The sequence below is a fragment of the Podarcis gaigeae genome, assembly GCF_964106915.1.
Source record: "Podarcis gaigeae genome assembly, chromosome: 7".
NCBI classification, from domain to species: Eukaryota; Metazoa; Chordata; class Lepidosauria; order Squamata; family Lacertidae; genus Podarcis; species Podarcis gaigeae.
Window position 1 is genome coordinate 67,964,562 of NC_139683.1, and position 25,081 is coordinate 67,989,642.

The window sequence follows — 25,081 nt, forward strand, 5'->3', positions numbered from 1 at the left end:
AGCAGCCCATCCCTGGTAGACTTTACCCCATGAATCAGTTGCTGAGACTGAAACTTCCCATCCCAGCACCGCCATTTAAGTCCCCTCCTCTCCATAACTTTTTCCAAGCAATTGGAGACTGCAACTGCATGAAGCCCTCTTCTGGTTCTGGGAGACAGAGGATGGGAGCTTTCATAACAGGAGGGGGAGACACCTGTGACTCTCCACCAGCCTGACTAATCTCTTCCACTTGGCCTCCTTCCTTCCTCATCTCCTGCTTCAGCTTCTTCCTCTGATTCTAGACTTCTCTCTGCCACAAATAGAGGACAGTACTCTGCAAAGTAGGGCATATAGCCACTCTAAAAAGGACTGTGACTCTACATCCCACCCACCCCACTCTATTTCCCCATGCAAAAAAAATTGAAAGGCCGTTAGCTAGTGAACTCTCATACTACACAACACATTTCTTTTTTAATGTCTAGGAAAGAAATAAGACCGTTAGTTGGCCTGCATTTTTCATACAAAAAGCAACTGCTTCTTTGCATATTTTATGATGGCCCCACACCCCAAATTAATATTTCATTATTAACCTAAGATTAAATTAAAGCAGGGAAGGAGCCTTATGGCAGTGAATTGATTTCATAGAGATTCATGGTGATTGCAGGAGGAAAAAAGACACAGCTGAACTATTAGGAAATGAAAAAGTTGTAACACAGCTACTGTAAAAGAATAGGGCAAGGTAAGCAGCTTGAAACATCTGAATCATACACTCTAGCACAGCTGGTGCAGATGATAATGCACCCTAGAATATTAGAGGGAATTAGCGAATTAACACACTGCATGGCGGCTAATTAGTTCTGAGTAGGCATTGATAATTTGGGAAGCAACAGAACATAGACAAGCAAAATGCAGTATCAATTATCTTTTACAAAAGGCAAGAAGAATGATTCAATTAGTTACAAGTCTGCTAAACACCTTTGCCTTGTGAAATAATTGAAAAATATTGAGAGCAAAATCACCCGAGGCTTAATCAAATGGCTTATGGGACCGCGACTGGCAACAGTAAGAAAAAGCTTGGGAAGATTCCTTGCCTACCAAAACCTGCCTGCTTCTTTTGTTTAACCTCCTGTATGGGAATAGGAAGAAAATAGCCAGGAAACTAGTTGAGCAGGAAAGTCTCACACCCCAATACTTACGATGTGGACTCAGATGTAAATTCTACCAAGGTCTATGGGAGTTGTGTTTTTCAAAGATTGCAGCAGCTACAACAAAATGCCAATAACCACTTCAATGCAACATTTGTCCTTCCTGGAAAAAATCTGGACAATGTGTAATGGAACTGTTAGAGTACTGAATTAGGATAAGAGAAACCCAGTTTCCAATCCCTGCTCAGCCATAATGTTTTGCTGATTGACCTTGGGCCATTCGCCGTCAGCCTAAGCTACTTCAGAAGGTGATTCTGAGGGTTAAATGAAGAGAGAGGAAAGCCAGGAAGTCCTTTTGAGGAAAATCACAATATAAAATGCAATTATTGTGGGTGGAGCATACCCAGTGATTTGGGAAAACACACACCATTGGCTACTCCTACATGACCTTGTGTCTTCTGACGTAGTGGCTCAGAAAAGGTGTCAAGCACATCCGTATCCCACCCTTTCTCGAAAGAGCTTGGAACAAAGGAGTTATTCAATTGTTTTTATTATCGCAACAAAGTAGATTAACCCACACTCTGTGAACCACATGCTCCAGTGGCTCCCATGTCATTAAGGCAGCATCAGCAGGGGCCCTGACAGTGAAATCAGGTGACTATTCAAGCATGATGATCGCTTAAGAACAGACATGAAGGCAGGCTCCTGCCACTCAGTGAGCCAACTGTTGCCATGCTAGGAAATGTCAGGAAGCCAGAGATACGGTAATGCTTATCATGCTGTTTGGTTGGAGGCTGCAAATGTCCGGCTCTCTGTGTTCTTAGAACTGTTGCGTTCGGTCAGGTTTTTAGCGACAGGTTCCGACATTATCTCATTGCTTTAGGAGAGTTGCCAGCTTCAGCACAGTTCCTTTCCACAATGCTTTGGTAGGCTTGAAGTCACCTAGGGGGAATTGATGACATAGCTGCTTCCTATGCCAGCATTGCCTCACCTCCTGGAAAGTGCAGTTTTCCTCTTAGTAGCACACAGCAGAGGAAGCTGTGAGATCTGAGTATCAGTAAAACACATCACTTGGGAAGACAGGAGAACTAATGCTAGTGTACTAGAAGAAGCAAAGATCACCAGTGTCAAAGCAATGATTCTTCAACATCAACTTTGTTGGCCTGGTCATGTTGTTCAGATGCCTGATTATCGTCTTCCAAAGCAACTACTCTATTCCAAACTTTAAAATTGTAAGCGTAATGTTGGTGGTCAACAAAAGAGGTTCAAAGATTCTCTCAAGGCAAATCTAAAAAAATGTAGTATAAACACAGACAACTGGGAAACACTGGCCTGTGAGCGCTCCAATTGGAGAACAGCCTTTACCAAATGTGTCATGGGTTTTGAAGATGATCAAATAGGATGAAAGGGAGAAATGTGCTAAGAGGAAGGCATGCTTGGCAAACCCTCACCATGATCAACTCCTGCCCAGAAACCAATGTCCCCACTGTGGAAGGACGTGTGGATCCAGAATTGGCCTCCACCATCACTTACGGACTCACTTTTGAAAACTGTGTTTATGGAAGACAATCTTACTCGGCTACAAGTGATTGCCAAAGAAGAAAAGAAGACTTCTAGGCTGATGCTAGTCTGGGCCAACCCTCAGGACTACCTTGCAGAGTCTCATGGATGCATGTGAGCCATTTGATGGAGTTCTACAAATGCACAGAAATTTTCCATAACTGAGGAAGTCATGCTCATGTACAATGGAAGTGCTTCACTGAAGAACCTAGAAGAGTAAAATGGCTGGTATAAAATGTAACTCAAACCGTCTCACCTCCCAGTCTTAGCAGAAAAGCAAACACAGATTTGTGTGGCCCAGTGGCGTAGCGTGGGTTGTCAGCAACCGGGGCAAGGCAAGTAATTCGCGCCCCCTAACCTGTGGATTTGCGCCCCCTAACCCTAACCCCCAGATGTTGCGCCCGGTGTGGCCGGCCCCCCCTGCACCCCCACGCTACGCCACTGGTGTGGCCTGTCTAAGAGAATGACTAATCTGCAGCAGAAATTCCCCTTCCCAACCAGGATGTGGTTCCCTACAACAAGTAGGAACTTGTTGGGAATTTTAATTTTGCCTGGTTAGCTGCTATGCTGAGTGGCTGTCCAGTTGTTCATAAATATATATTATAGCACACCTGAAGAGGTTCTGCTGACCCTTGCTGCATCCAGGTCTTAGGGCAGGCCTATTGCAAGGTACCTTCACACAGTAAGTACTATTCCCCAAACCCATGGGATATGACAAGCTTGTTAGGCCTATTGCTAGTGCCCATTATTTTAGCTAGGATGCCCCTTAAAAACCTACTATGTATTGGAAAACAAACAAATGAACAACTCCACTATCTGAGTGGTATTATAGGATCCAGAATAGGTGTAATCTATAAATTAACATGTGCAAATTGAATGTAAATTCATTAGGAAATTGGTCTCTAGTGTCCACCAGTCTAATCAATCTTGATGGTGGACTTTTGAGCTGATATTAAGGCCTGGGAAGGTTCATTTGGGTTGCCAGTTTGATTGTCTAGATGCTGGCACCAGTCCAACTTGTGTGTGCCTATGTGTGGAAGTATGCTGGAAGTAAAGGCAGAATGGATGCTCAGTCCTTTGCATCTCATCTAATAATAAGCTACCATATGACAGCTTTCTACGTATTCTTAGAAGAGCACACTGCCCAGAATACATGAAATATAGAAAAGGAAGTGAGAGGTAAATCCATACCAGTTGTACACTATGGAAACACAGCATACCAAAGAGATGTTGAAAAACACACACCAAGCAATGTGAAAGAAAATAATTTTGTACAGTCTTATTTCTATAGTGCTAGAATAGAATAGTGCTAAAAGTGTTGGATAATTTTCCTGATTCAAAAAACAATAATGGACTGCACCACGCCTCTTTTCTGATCAGCCTGTTCTGTGTCAGTGGGGCTTTAATGAATGCAAGAGGTGAATGCAAAGTTTCACCAAGCAGAAGGCCTGACCTTATGACTCAGTGAATCTTTGGGGAATGTTGTTCTTCCTAACCTGTCAACGTCCTGATTTTGGCCTACATAAAACCTGCTCCTGCTTTTATTGAATTCAGAAGATGTTGTGTAGGTCACAGCCTGAATCAGCAATACTGCAGCTGTGATTGAGGAAACATATTAGAAAACTCCATATATTTCTGTTTAGCTAAGGAATCTGTTCTAAGCTCATTGCCACTACAATGAATGGATCAAGATGACAAAAATATCGAAACAAGAAAGGAGAATCAGCATTTTGCTCTCAGGGTTGAAGCGTAATATGAGGTCTGTGTTCCAAACAAGAAAGTTTGGTTGAGTTCAGGCAGAATGAGAGTAGGTGCTTAAAAAAACACCACCACCTTTGGCTTGCACCTTTCCTTACCGGATATGCTGTATATGAAAATCGAAGGTGGATTAGGAAGTTGCCTTATACTGTGTCAGATCATTGATCTGTGTTAACTCAACTAGCAACAGCATTCCAAGGTTTCAGACACAGATGAAATATTAAACTAAGAATCTTCTGGGTACAGTATCTGTGCTTTACCATAAATCTACTTCTCTTTCTACCATGCTTCATGTTTGCTGTTGTATGAATTTAATCTGCAAATGGAACCACTGAGCATTGTGTTTGGCCTTCAGTAAGTGCACAGCTTTGTTCATGGGGGAGAAAAGCAACGGAGATATTCAGAACTATAAGTTCAGCCAAGCAGAACTGGCTCTAAAGTTCAAATCTTAATCATGAACATCTGGGCTACAGTATCAAGTAAAAAAGGGGAGCAGGTGCAAGGGACAGATGGAGATCTGTATTCCATCCCTAGATTTAGATTTGCTATCCTCTTCCATAACAGAATCGGTGGCAACTTTGGACCTGACAGCGAGGAAAATGGCTGTCCCCAAACCACATCCACCCCCATGTTTTTATGATGATGTCTTATGTTTATGTTAAGCACTCCTCTCTACCTTCTATGAAAATAGGGAGAGGGAAACATTGACTGCAATGATGTCACATCATGCATCTTTTGAACCAAGCATTACCAGCATGATGTGGGTTGGCGGCAGCAACGGTGAGTCAAAATGCCAAGTGGGAAGCAGTCTACATCTGAATACTAGATCCTAGGGCTAACAAAAGGGAAAGGCCCCCATGTCTTGCTTAGGAGTGCTGTATCATTGCTCTTGAAGACAAAATAGTAGATTAGATGGGCTCAAGTCTCATTCATCAAGGCAATTATTATATTAAGGAATATTTTGAAAAAATGAAACCAGGGCCGTCTTAAGCATATCCAGCGCCATGGTGCAAAGATCCCTCCGGCATCCCCCCCTTTCCAGAGTTGCCAACCTTTTTTTAGGGAGGACAGCACTGCTGGCAGGGAAGAGGCGGAGGCTGGATGTGGTGGCTCCTGGCTCAGCTGGTCGCTTCGTGCCATGGTGGCCATGGCAGGTGGAGGCTCTGGGCATGGCGCTGCTTTGGCGCAGAATGGCAGAGGCGGGCGAGGGCGGTGAGCTGATGCCAGGAGGCACTGCGTCCAGCCTCCGCCTCTTCCCTGGTGCCCTCCAGAACTTGGCGCCCTGGTGCCCTGCGCCACTAGGCTCTATGGGTAAGACGCCCCTGAATGAAACTCAAGGGAGAAATGCGCAAACTTTCTCACCTTCAGTTGTAACTATCAAGTGTGCTCCTGCGCCCTTGGAAGTGCCATAAACATGACTATGGGGATGGGAGAATGTCATTATTATTAACAGAGATGAGACAGGACTGGTTTTTTCCAAGTGCCTAAATACACTACCCTACATCCTGGTCCACTAAAACTACTGCAAAACATATTACAAAGGGTGCTGGAAATTACAGCCAGGGAGAGCTGTGCTCACAGTTGTTTATCTCCTCATTGCAAATTCATCCCATTTTGAACCAGCAAACTAAACTGCAGTAAATTAGCCGGCGGCATAGACGCAGGTTGTGAATCTGTGGTGCTATATAGCCACACAAGATACATTAGAATACAAACTGGCCTGTGTGTAGGATACAGTGCCTTACAATTAGCGATGACTTTGCAGTTTGGAACTGGAGAGCTTGCAATGGTGAACTTATGAATTTGTCCCTGTACTAATTAAGCTCAAACTTCAAGAAAGTTCAGGCTTGGCTCCTAATGAGCGCACGCTGTTGCCATAACTCTCTCACATCACAGCTATCTGTTCTCTTTGCCACAAATGTGGCAGGCATCACCTGAAGTGACTGGGAGAGCTTCATTACTTCCTGTCATCTGAAACTGAAACTGCAGCATCCTAGGGTCATGAATCCATGGTACATTTTCCAGGGTGCTTCAGAATTTAGAAAGGGCACCAAGGCACCCTGGAACCTGCATGTCCTAACAATTTTTCTTGGTACCATTTCCCCTCTTCTCATTTGCCCAAACTATTGTTTAATATGATTGATTGTGGAAACCCATGTGACTTCATGAGTATTTATGACAGTATCATGTCAGATTTAACTTCATGGTATTACTGACAAAATTTTATGTGTCACCACTACAGCCAGCATCATTGTGGGTAAATTGAGGCCAAAGGCTGAGAGGCAAAGGAGGCGGCGGCAATGAAGGACACTGAACAGCAGCACTGAAACAATAAGAAAGTGTTTTATCAAAAAGTGGATGTGCTTTTTGAGTATGATATATGATAAGCAGCTTTGTATCAACTGTATTTTAGAAGTATCGAAGCTTTTAGGGTTAAATTCTTTAGTGCTGAATGAAAATGCTGGCAAAATAAAAAATTGGATGAGCTTCTTTACCAGTATTAGCAAACACTCTTTATTTGCATGCACAGGTATTGCTACAAAATGGCAAGAAAAGCTATGTTTGCAAAAAATAAATTCATGCATGCTTATCTACAAAATTGCTTGTTAGAGCAATTCTGATTCCATAGTAGAGTCCATCTGTGAATTTTTTAAAAGTCAGTATGACACACACACCCCCCAGAAAATACTTGAACTTTACATATATAGTAGTTTAGAAGGTTTAGATGCTGCATCTTAATAACTAAAGCAAATAGACACTGCTGATCTGCCCCAGAACAGAATTTAAAATCAATGAGACCACTTGGGAAGTAATCTGAGGAGAGCATACGATGCATTAAGAAATATGGTCAGATTTGTCTTCTTGTACTGAGAAACTTTAAAAGCACTGTATGTTCATTTTAACCAAGCCAGCCATTGACACTACTGAATGCATCCAGATAAATTAAGAGTTTTGCAAGTTCAGAGACAGCTCTTTCTCCTGCCACCTGAATTACTTTTAATTGGAGTCACTAAGGTTGGGACTTGGGATTGATGTGTAAGTATGAAGCCACTGTACTGAGTGAAGCCATCAGCTCATCCAATCCCACCCGCCCCCCAGCCATGCAACCTGAAATCCTTGTAAGTGAAGGAGCCAAGATTGAAACTGGGGTCTTATATAATGTCATTGAGCTATGGCAACTCCAATATATTATGCATGCAAAGCATATCACTGAGGAACTCTGGGAGTTCTCATAGGGTGCATAGAGTTCTCTCTCTCATGTACAAAGACACACAGTTCTCCGAGTGGAGAACAAGAAAAGCATTCTGGTATATCCTCACATAACTTCACTAAATATAACTTTTCTTTGGGGGCGGCACCAGTAAAGGATGACTTCCAGTCTGAATGATTTTGCAGGCTCCAAAAAACCAATTCCACATAGGCAAATCCCACTTGGCTTTCCCAGATCCAAGCCCATGCTTAAAGTAGCTCTTTGTATCTCATCCCTTGCATACCGATAGTATATAAATAGAGAAACTATCATTTTAGTTCATATTCTGATCCCAGGATGTGCAGATAATAAGAGTGCAATGTTTATTAGATTATTGTTCTGGCAAACGTCAAACAAGAATGGACAATGAACGATGTAGGTTCTAGGGGCATAGTTGTTATAAGAATAGAATGATGGGAAAAAGTAATTAAGCATGCCAGTGTTCTACGAGACAAGAATGGAAGCTGGTAGACTTTGATGTCAAGAAGGTACAAACTGAAGCTGTCTGGCAAAAAAACCCTCCAAATGCATACCCTGGCTTTCCTTTGACCAAAACGTCTTCTATGTAATATAGGAAACACAGCTGTCAGGACTGCCGCTAGGTCCCAGCTCACAGAGGACCAACGCCCAGTGGATGTTATATACAAAAGTCTTTATTAAAGTTTAGTTTCCATTTCCAAGCTCTGGGCGCGCAGACCCACGTCTCTACGCTAGACCGGCTAAGTCCCCTCTGACTCACTGCTCCACCCACACCAGTTTAAGATTCTAGCCCGGCTCCACCTCTTGCGCTGCTCTTTCCTGCGCTGGGTCCTTCTGCCCTCTGGGGTTCCCTCCTTCCTGGACTCCTCTGACGCTGAGCCTCCTGAGTCTTGCCCCTCCCTCCGGCGGGCTTTAGGACCTGGCTCCCTTCCCGGGCTCCCCGCTGTGCCGCGCTCCTGTACATTTGAACTTGGCGCGCGCGCCCAGCCGGTGACTTTCCTTCTGACCGTCTCCCCGCTTCCTGATGTGGGTGTTGCCAAACCTGACTCCTCTCCTCCCTCTGGTGGTGAGGACACTGGTCCCGACTCCTGGGACTCCCCCTCCCCACTGCGTTCTGGTGGAGACGCTGGTCCTGATCTCCAGCTGCTGCTCAGGGACTCCCCGCTGGCCCCTTCCTCCTGGGGCTTCCCCCCTGGACCCCCCTTCGCTCTGGCCACCGGCGCTCCCTTCTGTGAGTCCTCCGATTCGCTAGAGAGGCTTGTGGAATAACTCTGGCCACTGTCACTGCCTGCGCCCCCCTCGTACTCCTCCTCCTCACTCTCCATTTGCTCCCCCTCCTGTGTCTCTCCTTCTGAACCCCTGACAACAGCTAAGTGTGTTTTCTCCAGGTCTCAAACAAAGTTAAGGTGGAAAATTATTCTCAACTTTGCATGTAGCCAAGAAAAGCAATATTGTTAAGTAATATAACTGACTTTACTGTCATAAGAACGCAGACATTCATGAAAGACAAAGGCAGACTAGTGATTCAGGCTATCATATATTGTGTTTATTTTTCACTGCCTGCTAGCCATTTGAGAATTCCCCCCACTGCCTGCTTTTATATAATGTGCCACTGAAATTACATTTTGAGTGTGTTTATACTGCTGTTCTAAGTCGGAACTTAATTCACATCATCCAAACGCAAGCCAACTTGAATCAAAAGAGCCATCACAGATGGAAAACAAGAACAAAAAGGTGAAAGCTTGAGTTATAGGCATGAAGAAGTCATTCTAAGGAGACACTCACTGCCAAAAGCCCTTTTCAGGCATTATAAGCTTTCCTATCTGCAGAAATTCATGCTGTACCTGTTAAAAAAGTCACTTAAATAATGCAGACTCCAGAGAGAAAAGCCCTGATAACACCAAGGAAAACTGAACAAAAACAGTGTACAATTGAAAAAGAAATGAACAGAGAGGTTTTTACTTTCTTACATTAGGCCTTGTACATTCAACCAAAAATACAGGGACAAAGTTCCCTCAGAAATACATAGCAAATCAGGATATTTACCTTGGTGAATATAATGTGGTCCTGCTAAGCCACACCTGCAATAGTTCCCCTCTTGGCTAGTTGACTTCAACATTAACCAAATTGACCCTTCAACCACAGAATGAGCCTCTCTTCTGCATCTCCAACAGTACCTACCTACTGAATCCATGGGCAGGGGGCTATTCAGCAAGTGCAATGTCAGGGGGTGGGGCTCTTTGTGGGGGGGCACTCTCTTCTCCTGTTCTGCTCCATGTGGAAGCTATTCCTGTCTGCATGCTCTGTAACATCTAGGACAGGCACGTTCAGCTTCCAAGAGACTGCGATCTACTCCGGCTATAAATAAACTGGCAGTGATCTACCCATTGGATTGACCAGAGTTGTTGATTTTTTTGGGGAGGAGGCTTCACCAATGATGTTGATCTTTTTTTGGGGGGGGGAATGCCCCTTCCGATCGTCAGGAGGAGGGGGGGTTGCGGGATCATGACCCGCCCACATTCGCTCTCGCGAGGCTGGTGCCAGCCTCGCGGGAGGCAGGGATTCCCCTAATTATGCATCCCCTGTGACGCCAGCCAATCGGCTGGCGGCAGGGGCGTGACCGCAAAGGCCACTTAAGGTCGGGGCAGCCCTTGGCTCGCCCCTTCTTTCTCCCGGAGACGGCGCGATTTCCCACCCACCCGCCCTCTAGGCTGACACTGACCTTGCTATGGGCTTCGGCTGGTCGCCGCAAGGGGCCTGGTAGGAGTTTTTCCATTTGGCGAATTGGCTGGTTTTGTGAGCCACTTGGTTTTTTCGCCTACCTCGTAGCAATCGTCACAACTTCTTTGGTTTTGGCGGTAGGCATTGGCCGGGGTATTGTTATGCAGATGAGGTTGGGGGGGAGGAACGCCATCACCTCCCCCAATGCTTGAAGGGTAGTTCGTTAAAGGACTCCGAGGGGCGACGCCTCGTCCGAAACCTACGGAGGCTAGGGCCTAAAGCGCGCCCCCGAGCGGTAACCCCTCGGGGAGCGCCTAGGGATACGCATCTCGGGTGGCTCCCCCTGTTGGTGTTTAACCCTTCCCGGTTAGACCGGATAGTCGGTTAGGGGCCAATGCCTAAAAGCCAATACCCTTCTTTCCTGTAATCAATAAAGTTGTGGCCATTTTCGCCCATTAACCTAAAACTCTGTGTCTTTGTCTTCATTTGTTCCACCTGTGGGGGGGAGGGTATAGCCACGCAAGGAGGATCCTGCAATCGACCATGATCGACCACAGACACATCACGATTGACTGGTTGGACATAATAATATAATAATTATTTATTATTTATAGCCTGCCCATTTGGCTGGGTTTTTCCAGCCACTCTGGGCGGCTTCCAACCAAATATTAAAAACACAATTCAGCATTAACTGTATAATTACAGTAAAAACACAACACAGCAAAACTTCCCTGATCTAGGACAACTTGCCCAAATTGGGATGTCAATACATTATGAGTTTCCCGACTTTTGCCGTACATGGTTGCCTGCCCCTGCTAAAAGACAGGGAAATGCAAACTACAGTGACATGAGGACAGTGATGAGCTATCCCAAAATATGTTGTCTTCTGTTGCAACTGCACATTTAATATAACATGCCCACTTGTGCTGTTGCAACTTCTTTTTCCCTTTCTCCCTGCCTCCCTTCCTCCCTCTCCTAAACCAATCCCTTCTGTATCAATATAACCTGCCTATGTTCTGAACCCGGAGCTCTTCCTATAAAGACAGCCAGAGAGTTTGTAAGGGTGACATCAATTACACCAGATAATTGTTAGTGCTGATCTTTTGGAAAAAGGCAAATCATCGATAGCCTTTCAAAACAGACATTATTCACAGCTCAAGGTGACACCCGTCGGAAGCTCTTCGGAACTGAAATAAATTAGGTGTCCACTGATACACCGCTTGAAGGAGAACAGCCTGGAAAACCTGTGTGGTGCCAGATCTCCTCTTCTTCCAAATTCCTCCTCAAAAACCACCTCTTGGGTGGAGACTTTGGCTTAGCTGCTTAGTCCTACCCCAGAGCCAAAGCTAAGCGCATTTGTGCATACCCATCTTTTTACCCTCATCAGTTCCAGCAATCAAAATTTAGATTGGAAGATCCTCAGGAGAAGTCTCTGTGTGTGTGTGTGTGTGTGTGTGTGTGTGTGTGTGTGTGTCCTATTATATATTTGCCTAAGGCAGCAGTTTGGCACTGCAGACTACAGCGGCACCATCACAGCAGCAATGGAGGGCTGCAGTGGCAGGCGGCCCAGGCAAACATCCTGCTCTGCCACCCACTGCCATCGCCACTGCCCACCTCACCAATGACAGTGTTTCAGCCTCAGCAGAAGGGGGAATGTGGAGGGAGAGCTGCCTTGGCCTGTTGCAACTGTCTCACCTGGGCTGCCGGCTGCCACCCATCTCCACCTGATATGTAGGTCTAAAGGAAGTGGTGTGGGTGGGTTTGTTTGGTTTTTGGCAAAATCTAATGGGAGCAGGTGGGAGACTTGGCAAGATCTACATGGATTTGGAGGCTGAGGAGGTCTAGGGGGCACTTGAAATGTTGGGGAAGGATTGGGGTGGTAGGTAGAGTTCACACTCCTTTGTACCCCTGACATCGAAGGTGGAAAGGAAAAGCAGGGGGAAAGTCGCCAAAGATTGTAAGGGTCAGGGCAAGCTATGCAACCCTTCCCGTTTTCAATCTCCAATGGGAGTTGGGCACGGCAATGTGACAATGATGTGATGTGATTGACATGTGGTTTGTTCTGCCCACCTGTCAAAGTTGGCCCATTGGGTACGAAACAAAAATGTTCCCCATCCCTGGTCCAACGAGATAGTGGTGTGGGATTTGATGAGAGTTGGGTGGTCTGCTAGCAGGTAAGGCTGTAGGTAAGGCTGCTGAGCATCCTGTCTCCGTGACTTCCCACACTGTGGAATGGAAACATACACCATCATGTGACAGACAACAATCTCAAAACCCGGAGCAGGAATCTTAACAGGCATAGCCCGTGTGTGTGTGTGTGTGTGTGTGTGTGTGTGTGTATGTATATCTATATCTGAAAGGAAGCAGGGATAATACCTGAAGGAGCATTATCACACTCAACATTTAGCCTGGACACTGAGATCTAACTCCGAGGGCCTTCTGGTGGTTCCCTCACTGCGAGAAGTGAAGGTACAGGGAACCAGGCACAGAGCTTCCTCAGTAGTGGCACCCACCCTGTGGAACACCATCCCATCAGATGTCAAGGAGATGATACCTTTAGGAGACATTTGAAGGTAGCCTTGTATAGAGCAGCCTTTTAACGTGCAATGTTTCATTATGTTTTTATATATGTTGGAAGCCACCCAGAGTGGCTGGGGCACTGGGGCAACCCAGTCAGATGCGCGGGGTGCAACTACTGCTAATAATAGTGATGGTGATAATGATAATAATAATAATAATAATAATAATAATAATAATAATAAATACTACATACACATTTTTGTTTAACATAGTGACACCTTGATCCCCCCCCCCGCATGCCACTTACCTTTCCCACATACAAAGGATCCGTTCCAGTGTATTCTTCCAAAACGAAGAATTGGTTCCACACCCAGCTCCTCTTCATTCGCAGATGCAGAAGCAAGTTGTCCGAGAGGCTGCCTTCTTGGCCTTTGCTGGGTGGCCTGCTGCTCCCAGATAACACAGCCGTAACGAGGTTCATCATTAAGCAACAACTTAAATATATACTGAGTCCGAGCCACTTCCTCACTCTGTCCATTTTACACGAAGTTCGCGTTGCCATACCAGGGTTGTTTCCAAAAGTTGGAGCCGGGTCTTTTAAAGCATCCAACAGAAAGGCCTCTGAAACTCCCAAGCTCAGTCTTTCAGTGATATGAAGCCAGCCACATTAAAGACAGTAGTTTCCTGTGAAGTAAGAAAACAAACACCAATCCTACTGTTCAAGTTTCCATCAAGGAATTTTGAGAGCATAGTTTCTTTCTTTTTTTAAAGAAAAAAGGGTGGGGGTGGAGAAAGAAATATGTTTCATGCAGTATTTAATCCCTCTCATAAAACTGTGATAACAAGTTAATCCTCTTCCAAAAAAAGAAGGCTCTTTGCTTATAGCATGCATACTACACTCCCAAATGAAGGTAATGTTTGATTAGCTAAAAAGGAAGACTCTGGCGGTATGCTAAGGTAGGTGCCAGATCTCACTATATAATTGATTGGCTTGAGTGAACAGAACATTTTTGAGAGAAATATTTATGACCAGACAGCACCGGCAGTATTTCGAAGGAGGATTCACTTCATAAAAGTTATAATAGATACTGATTTGACTCTCTTTTTTTCCTCACACCCAGCATCCTTCTGCAAAATTCTGCATGTCACCTCACATGTATATGCATGCACACAAATATTACAGACAATGCAATGCTTTGATTCAATTTTAGCAGCTGCAAATTATTTCTCACTTTATTCTTTTAGCACCCAACCTTCCTCTGCTTTAAGCCAGGCTTCACACTCTGCTGCCTGCTCTCTGAGGAGTTGACCACCGCAGCTAATGTGACATTTCTAGAATTCTGAATAGCCAGTTAATCATTATATCTGTCACAAAAGGTCTCAGGATGCTGATAGCCACATGCTACCGTAGCATATGCCTCAGTGAGTCAAGCGAACAACTTTTTCCCCCCTTCCACCTTGAGCCTGAAAGACTCATTTAGACCAAGGAATGTTGACCTCCATCAGAGGAGACTTTCTCATCAGTCAAAGATCTTTTGTTGTCATGAAGTTAGATTAGCTGGTGACCTCACTCAGGCCATGTTTTGTAGCAGTCTTTTCTTCCCCTGTTTTGCTAAGTTTAATGAGGTGGCACTGCACTTCGCTACTCTTGTCAGTGCAGTTAGCAAACATCCTCTGTGTGTTTCAGATGTTCATTTTCGGGAGGGGAGGGCCCTTTGTGTCCTCTGAGGGCAAGTGAATTCTTTACAAAGCCTAATATTGATCTTTTTTTTTTAAAAAAAAGTCTTTAAAGTCTATTACGATTTCACTCTACTCTCTGTTGTGAAATTAGGTTTCTGTTTTGACAGACCACTTAATGTTTTTATCTAGAGATGATGGTTTTTTTAGAATTAAAAAACCTCCCAAACACCCCACATACGCAGCAGGAGGTGCAGCCAGGCTCATCAAACTCATAACAGAAGCAAGGGCTATTATGAAATGATTATGATGTGCAAAAAATATGTAAATATTAGTGGAAACTTATGAACATCCACAGATCTAAGCTGCTCCCCACAGCCTCTCTGTATCCATTTCCCTCACCTCCCAGACACACAACTCTTCTTTTCAAAAACAGATTGGTATCTACAGCAGGAGCCAGGAATCTTGAGGGTGTACTCAATGCTAATGTGAAAATAGTAGAGGGGACATGTTTTGTTTGTGAGCACCCAGAAGCACCTATCTGACTGGCTGTTGTTTAATGCAGAACTGGAAAGGTCCGTAGGCTAGTTGGACAATAAAGTTGGTATATTTTCTCTCACACATCCCCGATCACACTCAAGTGCATATGCTCATCACTCATCCTATTGTCCCTAGGCATTATACTGCTTTTTACCACAGCATTCCATGTAGGGTTCTCTGACAGCTTCTATAAGCTATTAGGTGTCAGGAGAGAGACACACAGGGAGTCCAGATGTTGCCTTGTCTCCTCAAGTGACAGCCAAGTCCAATGTCTAGAGAGGAGTTGATTGCAAACAATATTGAGCATGGCTGAATTTGTTTTGTGAAGTAATTCTGGAACAACTAGCTTGCATTCCTGGATGCCACCCTGAATTCTTCTCCTCTCCTGCTTCATGGGTGATTGATGAAGATCTTACAATACAACATTCTGTCTGTGACTCAGGGTGAGAGTTCTGTATGGTGGCATGCGGCAGAATTTGTGTCCTGGATTTTGAGGGAGAAAGGTAGAAATGTCCAATCTACAGACTTTTTGAGTAAGCAAGGTATGTTGAGCCATGCGTGCGTGAGGTTTCAGCTTTCTATCTGTTGTGAAAGCGCCTTAAGAATTTTGATATTCCTGTCAGCGATGTGAGTCAGTGAGTTTCACAGATTCCCTTACTGACAGCACTATCAAAATTCTTAAGTATGATGATACTGATACAGCTATGGATATCTAGGCTGCTGTATTTCATCTCCTGTGGAAATCTATGTCAAAACTTCCATCAGCTTTGATGGACCCAGACTGTTCTCTTTGTGTTCCCAACAGACACTTGTTCAAAGGTTTGCAATCAACCCTCCTACTGATCCCCATGGCAAAATGATCTTTGAATATGAGTCACCAGAGGTTCTGCTTAAAGTCATCTTGCAAGCAGTCTTGTTTACTGAACATCTGTGATCGTCAGCAAAGCTTAGGATAATAAAGAAAACAAATGATCAAGCATTAAACTCATTCTCACTGGAAACAGTTTGCTCATGCCAGTAAAGTTAATTGTAAGATCATTCTCTGTGCATGAATCCTTATGCAGCCAGAACAGCACCATCCCTGCACAAGAGGAGCGAATCAGCACGGTTTTCAAAAGTACAATGCTGTATCTCTCTCTCTCTCTCTCTATCTATCTATCTATCTATCTGGGGACACAAACAACAACAGAGCTCAGTGAGGATTGAGCATGCTTTGTGGGTGTGGAATGCTAAATACCTGTTGTGGGAAAATATGGAAAAGTAGGGGAGAGGGGGAATGAAATCCAGGATAAGGGCATGACTGGTTGGCTGGCATCCTAAAGAGCAGCTGCCAGCTTCTGACATCTCCTCCTAGTCTGCTTCCTCTGACCACTCATTGTTGTCCCACCACAAATCCCCTGGCTGTGAGCCTTCTTCCCTTGGGGGTTCCCTGGGGGTCCCCCATCTGGTGCCTCCCACCACTCCTCGGCATCCAGCCAGTCCTGCTATTTGCTGGAGCACTTGTGCAGTCCAGGGCCTGGCCCCAACACTGCCCACCAATGAGGGTGAGTGGACTTCTCTAGTGAATTAATTTATGTACCATTACAGTATAAGCTGGGGATGCAGGTGGCACTGTGGTCTAAACCACGGAGACTAGGGCTTGCCAATCAGAAGGTCAGTGGTTTGAATCCCTGTGACGGGGTGAGCTCCCGTTGCTCGGTCCATGCTCCTGCCAACCTAGCAGTTCAAAAGCACGTCAAAGTGCAAGTAGATAAACAGGTACCACTCCAGTGGGAAGGTAAACGGCATTCTGGTTCACCAGAAGTGGCTTAGTCATGCTGGCCACATGACCCGGAAGCTGTACCCTCAGCCAGTAAAGTGAGATTAGTGCTGCGACCCCAGAGTTGTCTGCGACTGGACTTAACTGTCAGGGGTCCTTTACCTTTACCGTATAAACTTGGAATAACGTGGAAACAGGGATTAACACTTTACTAATTTTTCTTTGTAAAACAAAGAAAATAAATGCATTTTACTAAATAGGATAAAAATAGCATAAAACCTAGCCCCCATGACAGCTCTCCCAGCAGCAGCTGTTCTGCCATTCTAGAGATTGGGGAAGGATGTGAAAGGTTGGCAACAGTGGGGATGGGCTTTGCCATAAGGGAATTATTGGATCATGGGAGCCAAGGATCAGGAGTTATGGCTTTAGCCCTGTATGTTCAAGTCCATTAGCAAAGTTGCTCCCCATGAAATCTAGTTGCTGACAAGGCCAATCCACCGAAAAGCGCCATAGAAACAGCAGCAGCACTTAACACCACCAATATTTCTCAGTAGGGAGAGGAAAGCCTTCAATTTTCCTGGAGGTCATCTAGATTAAGGCTGAAATCCTATGCACATTTACCTGGGAGAAGCCCCACAGTGGGACTTGCTTCCAAGTAAACATACATAGGTTTGCCCTATTAAAATAGAGTAAGATATACATTTTACCACACATTAATAAAAAGTCTTACTGATTCCTTAAAAATAGAACCTGCCTTCACACAAAAACAACTGCATAATTTTTTTTTGGCATTCATCAAGAGGAGATCTTATTGGAAAGGGCATAAGTACACATTGGTTTTGATTAACTGGATTACACAAGCCTTTTGAAAATCATCTGTCTCGTGTGTGTAGTATTTGCTTATTCCTGCCAAACACCCAGTAGTTTGTCCATTGCATGTTAATGAAGATGGTGCAGTAACTTGGCCGAGAAGCTTTCAGTGCTTCGGTGTGGATTAGATGCAGAGTACCCAACAGCCTTATAGGATCGTGCTCCTTCATCAGTATTATTACTATTTTTAGTTGTTTTGATTAATTAGCAGAGCAAAGGTAAGGTGCACTCTGCATGCATGCATGATTAATATAGCCATTTAGTTAGGTAGTAAAAAGCAATTATAGGTCAATACATACACTCTTATAATCAGTTGTTTTTTTAAAAAAATAAAGGCACTCTTTTGCATTTATGCTGTATGGTAGAGGATGAATTGGAGCTTTGCTAAGGGAGGGTGTAAACACGTGTGAGGGATGAGCAGCATCAGTTCCTGCAGTATTTCCATTTTGCCCATTTTCAGCAGATCATTAACACATATCTTTTGGACTGGGAGGTCTGTCATTATATAGAATTGAATTTAACCATTAATGATAATCCATGCCTGATTTGGTATGGGAGGGGGGGGAAAGGCATATGCTTTTATCTTTTTTCCTTTTTTTTGCAGTTAGCAACGTGGTAATTTTTTGGTGCAATTCGTAACTGGAGTAATTTTGCTCAGCTGTACTGTTGATATCCTGTCTCTCAGTCCTGCCACCCTCACAGGAATGCTTGATGGGTAGAGGCGGTTCTAGGGGGCTTTGACCAGTGTGGTTGCATCAGACCCAGAGCAGACTTCGCCACTATTACTCCAATGGAAGGCAAGAGATTTTGAGTGCAGTTCTGTGTATGAAAGCTATTTCCAGAAGGGAATCAGGAGTGCCATATTGGAAGAATCATTTCAGTTCAAATACTCTTTTAAGCAGCTTCAGGGTTTTTTTGTCACAGCCCCATCCTCCTCAAATAAATGCATACATTTCATATATTTAGGGTTGACATTATACAAATACAGGGGGATTTATAATGAAGTATACAGTATACTCCATTATGAATCACCCTGTATATCTAGAAGCAAGTCCCACTGAACCCTATAGGGATGACAACTAAGTAGACATATATAGGATTGTGATGGAACTCCCCACTCAAATGTTAACAGAAGCCACCAGTCATACTGGTTATATATCCCCCCCCCCCAAGTGCCTGCACTTGCATTTCAACAGAACTCCCCAAAGGTACCTCCACACCCAAGTCTTTCTATCCCCGCCACATCAACACACATGCATTCTGGCAAAAGTGGGTGGTATTCTAGGGTAGTCCTTAGACTAGACCCATAGAAGTTAATAGACACGATTCACTTAGGTTCATTAATTTCAGTGGGTTTTCTCTAAGAAGGACTTCTTGTTGTTGTTTAGTCGTTTAGTCGTGTCCAACTCTTTGTGACCCCATGGACCAGAGCACGTCAGACACTCCTGTCCTCCACTGCCTCCCACAGTTTGGTCAAACTCATGCTACCAACATAAGAAGGACTTAGCTGAACACAAAGTTAAATACTCCGAACATAAATAAAAAGCATGGGGGGTGGCAAAGAACTGTATAGGATAGCAGAAAAGATGTCCAGAAGCCACTTAGTCACTGGAAATATATTGATATTATCGTTGGGGACTGGACAAAGCTGGACCATCCCTTTGGAGGGTTTTTTTTTGGGGGGGGGAGGTGTTGAGAAGCTTGGCAGGGCTATGACCCTTTTTGCCTGTAAGAAAGAGGGGCATCCCTTAAATGCTCCTTTGCCCCCAGTAACCAGTGTCCCTGTGGTCTCTTCAGTACAAGGATGACATAATAATAATAATAATAATAATAATAATAATAATAATAATAATTCTGCTCTGGAAGGTAGGACACAAACCAATGGCTTCAGGTTACAAGAAAGAAGATTCCGACTAAACATCAGGAATAATTTTATGACAGTCAGAGCTGTTTGACAGTGGAACAGTCTCTCTCGGGAGGTTGTGGACTCTCCTTCCTTGGAGGTTTTTAAGCAGAGGTTGGACGGCCATCTGTCATGGATGCTTCAGTTGAGATTCCTGCATTGCAGGGGGTTGGGCTAGATGACCCTTGGGGTGGTCACCTTCCAACTATATGATTTTATGGTTCTTTGATTCTATGAACCTGCCCTTCACCCTAAGGACCCAGGGTGGGTTGCAACACTAAGACACAACATGAAAGAAAGTATAAAACAATTTACAATCACAGAGTGATTTGATCTAGAGAGGTCTCCAGTTGCACAAGTGCTGGATATCCTTTAATTATATGAATAACCACTTTGATATTTAGGGAAAGTTTGAATGTTAAAACTATCTCAGCTCTATTTTAGTGATACAGGGGGCGGAGAGGAGCAGAGTTATTGGTTTCTTTTTGTTCTATTTTTTATTATGTACTTTGTGTGTTTTTATCTTGTATGTTTGTGTTGTGAACTGCCCCGAGATCCATGGATGAAGGGCAGCGTACTAACTAACTAACTGAACAAACAAACAAACAAACAAACAAATGTAAATGCTTTTAGAAATGCAGATAGCAGTTGCAGAAGGGCGTGATCAGGTTGGGGCTGTGTTGTGTGGCGGTGGTAGGGAAGATGGAACAGGAGTTGTTCAAACTTCCCGATGAAACAGTCTTCCCAACAGTCCCACCTAAAGCTGCTCCTCCAAAGCTGCTGATTGTAGTCAGAGGGAATCTCCAATTGCTACCAGTACTTGAATGCTTCCCCTGGATCTGTGTGCAGAACATTATGGGCTTTGGGGTGGCTTTGCGAGAAAAAGCAAGAGGGAAGGAGAAGGGGTTATGTGCTCAGCTGAATCAAGAAGGAGAAAGAGGGATGCAATCAAATTTATAAAATTGCATATGTATGTATCTATACTTAGATTTGATTTTTATATATATTTACATAGCAAGCAGATTCTAGCTGTGCATTCCCTGTTGCAGGAATACATTAGTGGAGATTGACTTCCATGTGTAATGACTTCTTTTAAAAAGATTTTCCTCTCCCATCCTTATCCTGCCTTAAAGAAAGCAAACAGCTTGGTAATGAACACAGTAGGAAGAAATTAAAGCAGAGTGCAGAGTATGCTTCAAGTGAGCTGTTTATTTTGCCTTTTAATTTGTTGTGATATTTAAAACTGAGAGCAGGGGGTAAGTACTTTTCTTCATTAAAGGGCTTAATTTTCATGCTTTCTTTACTTCTGCAGTTGTCCTACTTACTCTTCAATGCTCGCACCATTGTCCTGTAATTCTAACCTAGAAGCAGCCCCCCCCCCAAGAGCTCTGGATGGGTAAAGGAATCAATTGCAATCTTCCATGCTTTTGAATGTCACCAGTCCAATCCATCCAATCAGGATGGTTCTGAAACTGTGTATTATGTCTCATCCAGAAGAATAAGGAGTTTGTATACACTGCCTTATGCCACTGTGCTATGCCATAGGAAAAGCTGGTACTCCTCACACCAAATTCCAGGTAAATTCACAGATCAGTGCCACTTTCTAGGTTAGGTTTGTGAAAATGAGCTCACCAGTAGCTGTTGGAAAATTGGGGGCTGGGGAAGTTTTGTCAGATGTATCTTACAGTACTTGTCATCTCCAACTCCTTGAAAGATTCCATCAACGGTATCTCTGAAAAAAATTACACATGACTTGGGAAGACAGGCGAACTAATACCAGTGTACTGGAAGAAGCAAAGATCACCAGTGTTGAAGCAATGATTTTTCAGCATCAACTTTGTTGGACTGGTCATGTTGTGCAGATGCCTGGTTATCATCTTCCAAAGCAACTACTCTATTCCAAACTTTAAAATGGTAAGCGTAATGCTGGTGGTCAACAAAAGAGGTTTAAAGACTGTCTCAAGGCAAATCTTAAAAAATGTAGTATAAACACCGACAACTGGGAAACACTGGCTGGTGAGTGCTCCAATTGGAGAACAGCCTTTCATAAAGGTGTCATGGGCTTTGAAGATGCTCAAACAGGATGAAAGGGAGACATGTGCTAAGAGGAAGACAAGCTTGGCAAACCCTCACCATCATCAACCCCTGCCCAGAAACCTATGTCCCCACTGTGGAAGGACGCGTGGAACCAGAATTGGCTTCCACAGTCAGTTATGGACTCATTGTTAAAACCGTGTTTATGGAAGACAATCTTACTCGGCTATGAGTGATCGCCAAAGAAGAAGAAGATTCATGAGTAAAGGAAGCTTTCATGCTAACCTGAAAGTCCCATTGAACTGACTGCAATCCTGTGCATAATTGCTCAGAACTCCTATTTTAACTAAGGGCTCATACACACTCCTACTTGTCCAATGCATAGAAAGCGCAGGTCAGAGAGGTTTCCTGCTTGTCCTGTGCTTTCTTTCTAGGCAGTGGGTCCAAGTGGTTTTCATTTGCCCTGCCACTTGCTGTTTACCACTGAATCAGAGCAAATGTCAATCTGCAGGAAAAAAAATTGATTTCCCTCCGATTAAACGATAAACAGAAAGTTTTCCCAGGGAAAGCGGTAGGACAAGTGGGGCAAGATTTGGCAGGTGGAAACTGGACAAGAAGAGGTGGTGTTTGCCCTTCTCACACCAAAAACAACTAACTGGCAATTACAGATGGCACAGTAGAGCAGAGGGCACTTACCTGACCTCCTGGCAGGTAGGTCGCTGCTGGTTACTGGGAAGGAAAGGTCAGTGCGGCGGAAATTCTCCTGTCAGTGTCCTTGCTCGGACAGCCCCTCCCCACTGCCTCACTCGTCTTGGTAAGCAGCAGCGACTCACCTGCTTGGAGGTCAGGCAAGCACCTTCATGCCACCCATGCCAACTGCTCTTGCTGCCTGGTGTTCTCATATCATCGGATACGGGAGCCAGTGTGGTGCAGTGGTTAAGAGCGGTAGACTCGTAATCTGGTGAATTGGGTTCGCTTCCCTGCTTCTCCACATGCAGCTGCTGGGTGACCTTGGGCTAGTCACACTTCTCTGAAGGTCTCTCAGCCCCACTCACCTCACAGAGTGTTTGCTGTAGGGGAGGAAGGGAAAGGAGAATGTTAGCCGCTTTGAGACTCCTTTGGGTAGTGATAAAGCAGGATATCAAATCCAAAACTCTTCTCTTCTTCTTCTAAATGTCTTGGCTGGATGGATGCTTTACATTTGTGTGAGTTTCTTTTTAAAAAATGTGTCCTGGGGCATTTGTTTTCATTATTGAAAGAGACTGGGTTTTAGGTTTCTAACTTATATATATATATATTAAGATCCTGGAAAAATACAATGAAACTTGACAATGCACCATATGGTGCATAAACATTAACTCAGAATACAATCCAGTGTCACAAAGTTATAACCACAGATCAGTCAGCAGGCTCTCTTGGGACACATCAGCAACTCATTTCACTCAACATTCAAAGCATTTCATCTTTCTTTTTCTTTTTTTACGGGGGTGGGGGGAGTGAGGAAGAACACCTCTTACATAATAACAGAAAAGCTCTGTCCTATAAATCCCAGAGGAATACTGACAGGACCATATGCAGATTATTGTTTCTCTCTTCTTAAAGGTGACCTGTACAAAGCAATGCCAGAAACTTTCATAAGGTGAGAAACTTCCTACAAACTTTCTCTAAAAGGGCACTAGTAGTCATGTCCAACTCTTCATGACCCCATGGACCAGAGCACGCCAGGCACTCCTGTCTTCCACTAGCTCCTGCAGTTTGGTCAAACTCATGCTGGTAGCTTCGAGAACACTGTCCAACCATCTTGTCCTCTGTCATCCCCTTCTCCTTGTGCCCTCCATCTTTCCCAACATCAGGGTCTTTTCCTGGGAGTCTTCTCTTCTCATGAGGTGGCCAAAGTATTGGAGCCAGCTTCAGGATCTGTCCTTCCAGTGAGCACTCAGGGCTGATTTCCTTTAGAATGGAGAGGTTTGATCTTCTTGCAGTCCATGGGACTCTCAAGAGTCTCCTCCAGCACCATAATTCAAAAGCATCCATTCTTCTGTGATCAGCCTTCTTTATGATCCAGCTCTCACTTCCATACATCACTACTGGGAAAACCATAGCTTTAACTATACGGGCCTTTGTTGGCAAGGTGATGTCTCTGCTTTTTATACCACACTACAATGAACCAAATTTGCAATTCATTTGGCTTATTCCCACCACCGAAGTGAATTCAAAAGCATACACTTGCAAAACCCAGCATTCACATAGCATCTTAAAGCCTCATTTAAAACCTCCACATGCATTAACTTGTAATCCTCAAAACAGTTCTGTTAAGGTAGAAAGCTCTCCCTTTCCCAACCTGGTTCCCTTTAGAAAATTTTAACTACAATTCCCACCAGCCCCAGCCAGGATAGTTAACAGTCACAGACAATGAGAAATAGTCCAACAACATCCAAACGGCACCAGGTTAGGGGAGGCTGAGACCAGTTTACCTATGAGATTGCCTTACTCCACATGTGCCCACTCAATCAATTCAATCAACGGAATTGGCACTACTACAGGTGCCATGAAATACATGTTATGCATTTGCAAGAACTTGATCATTCTGTGTGGCAGCAGCTGCACTTTGGAACTCCCTGCCTATTGAGATCAAGCAGGCGCCTTCACTGTACTCTTTTCAGTGCCTGCTAAAAACACTCCTGTTTAGACCAGCCTACCCAGATGCTTGGACGGGGGTGGCGCTGTGGGTTAAACCACAGAGCCTAGAACTTGCCGATCAGAAGGTCGGCAGTTCGAATCCCCGAGACGGGGTGAGCTCCAGTTGCTCGGTCCCTGCTCCTGCCAACCTAGCAGTTCGAAAGCACGTCAAAGTGCAAGTAGATAAATAGGTACTCCTCTGGCGGGAAGGTAAACGGCGTTTCCGTGCACTGCTCTGGTTCACCAGAAGTGGCTTAGTCATGTTGGCCACATGACCCGGAAGCTGTACACCAGCTCCCTCGGCCAATACAGCAAGATGAGCGCCGCAACCCCAGAGTCGGTCACAACTGGACCTAATGGTCAGGGGTCCCTTTACTTTTACCTACCCAGATGCTTTGAAAGTTGAGGTAATTCTAATCTGTTTAGGTATTGTAGCTTTTGTTATGTTTTACAGTATGGCTGAAATTTTTTCCTAGATTCTGTTTTATCTTGTCCAAACATGTGCAAACATATTTGATACTTTTTACAACCATGTAGTGTGTAAATTTTATGAAATAAAAAAAACAAACAAACAGTTTCCAGGCAGGATTTGTTTTGTCAACTGGTTTGCTTTTCGTTGCTGGTTGTTAATGTACTGCACTCAACTAAGACAGGTAAGTGTGTGTAAGGAGGTTAGCAGCCTTGTAGACTTATTTGAAAGGCTGAAC

The 25,081-nt window shown here is 44.3% G+C and overlaps 1 protein-coding gene across 2 annotated transcripts in view; it reads right to left on the reverse strand.

The window, feature by feature from the left end:
- The window catches only part of CDH20 (cadherin 20), a 160,248-nt gene that overhangs the window by 33,044 nt on the left and 102,123 nt on the right, over positions 1-25,081 (reverse strand). For both annotated transcript variants that reach the window (XM_083747237.1, XM_083747236.1), the window contains exon 2: positions 13,220-13,596. In XM_083747237.1, the coding sequence (XP_083603363.1) occupies positions 13,220-13,474 (255 nt within the window). In that variant the 5' untranslated portion in view covers positions 13,475-13,596. The remainder of the gene's footprint in view (positions 1-13,219; positions 13,597-25,081) is intronic.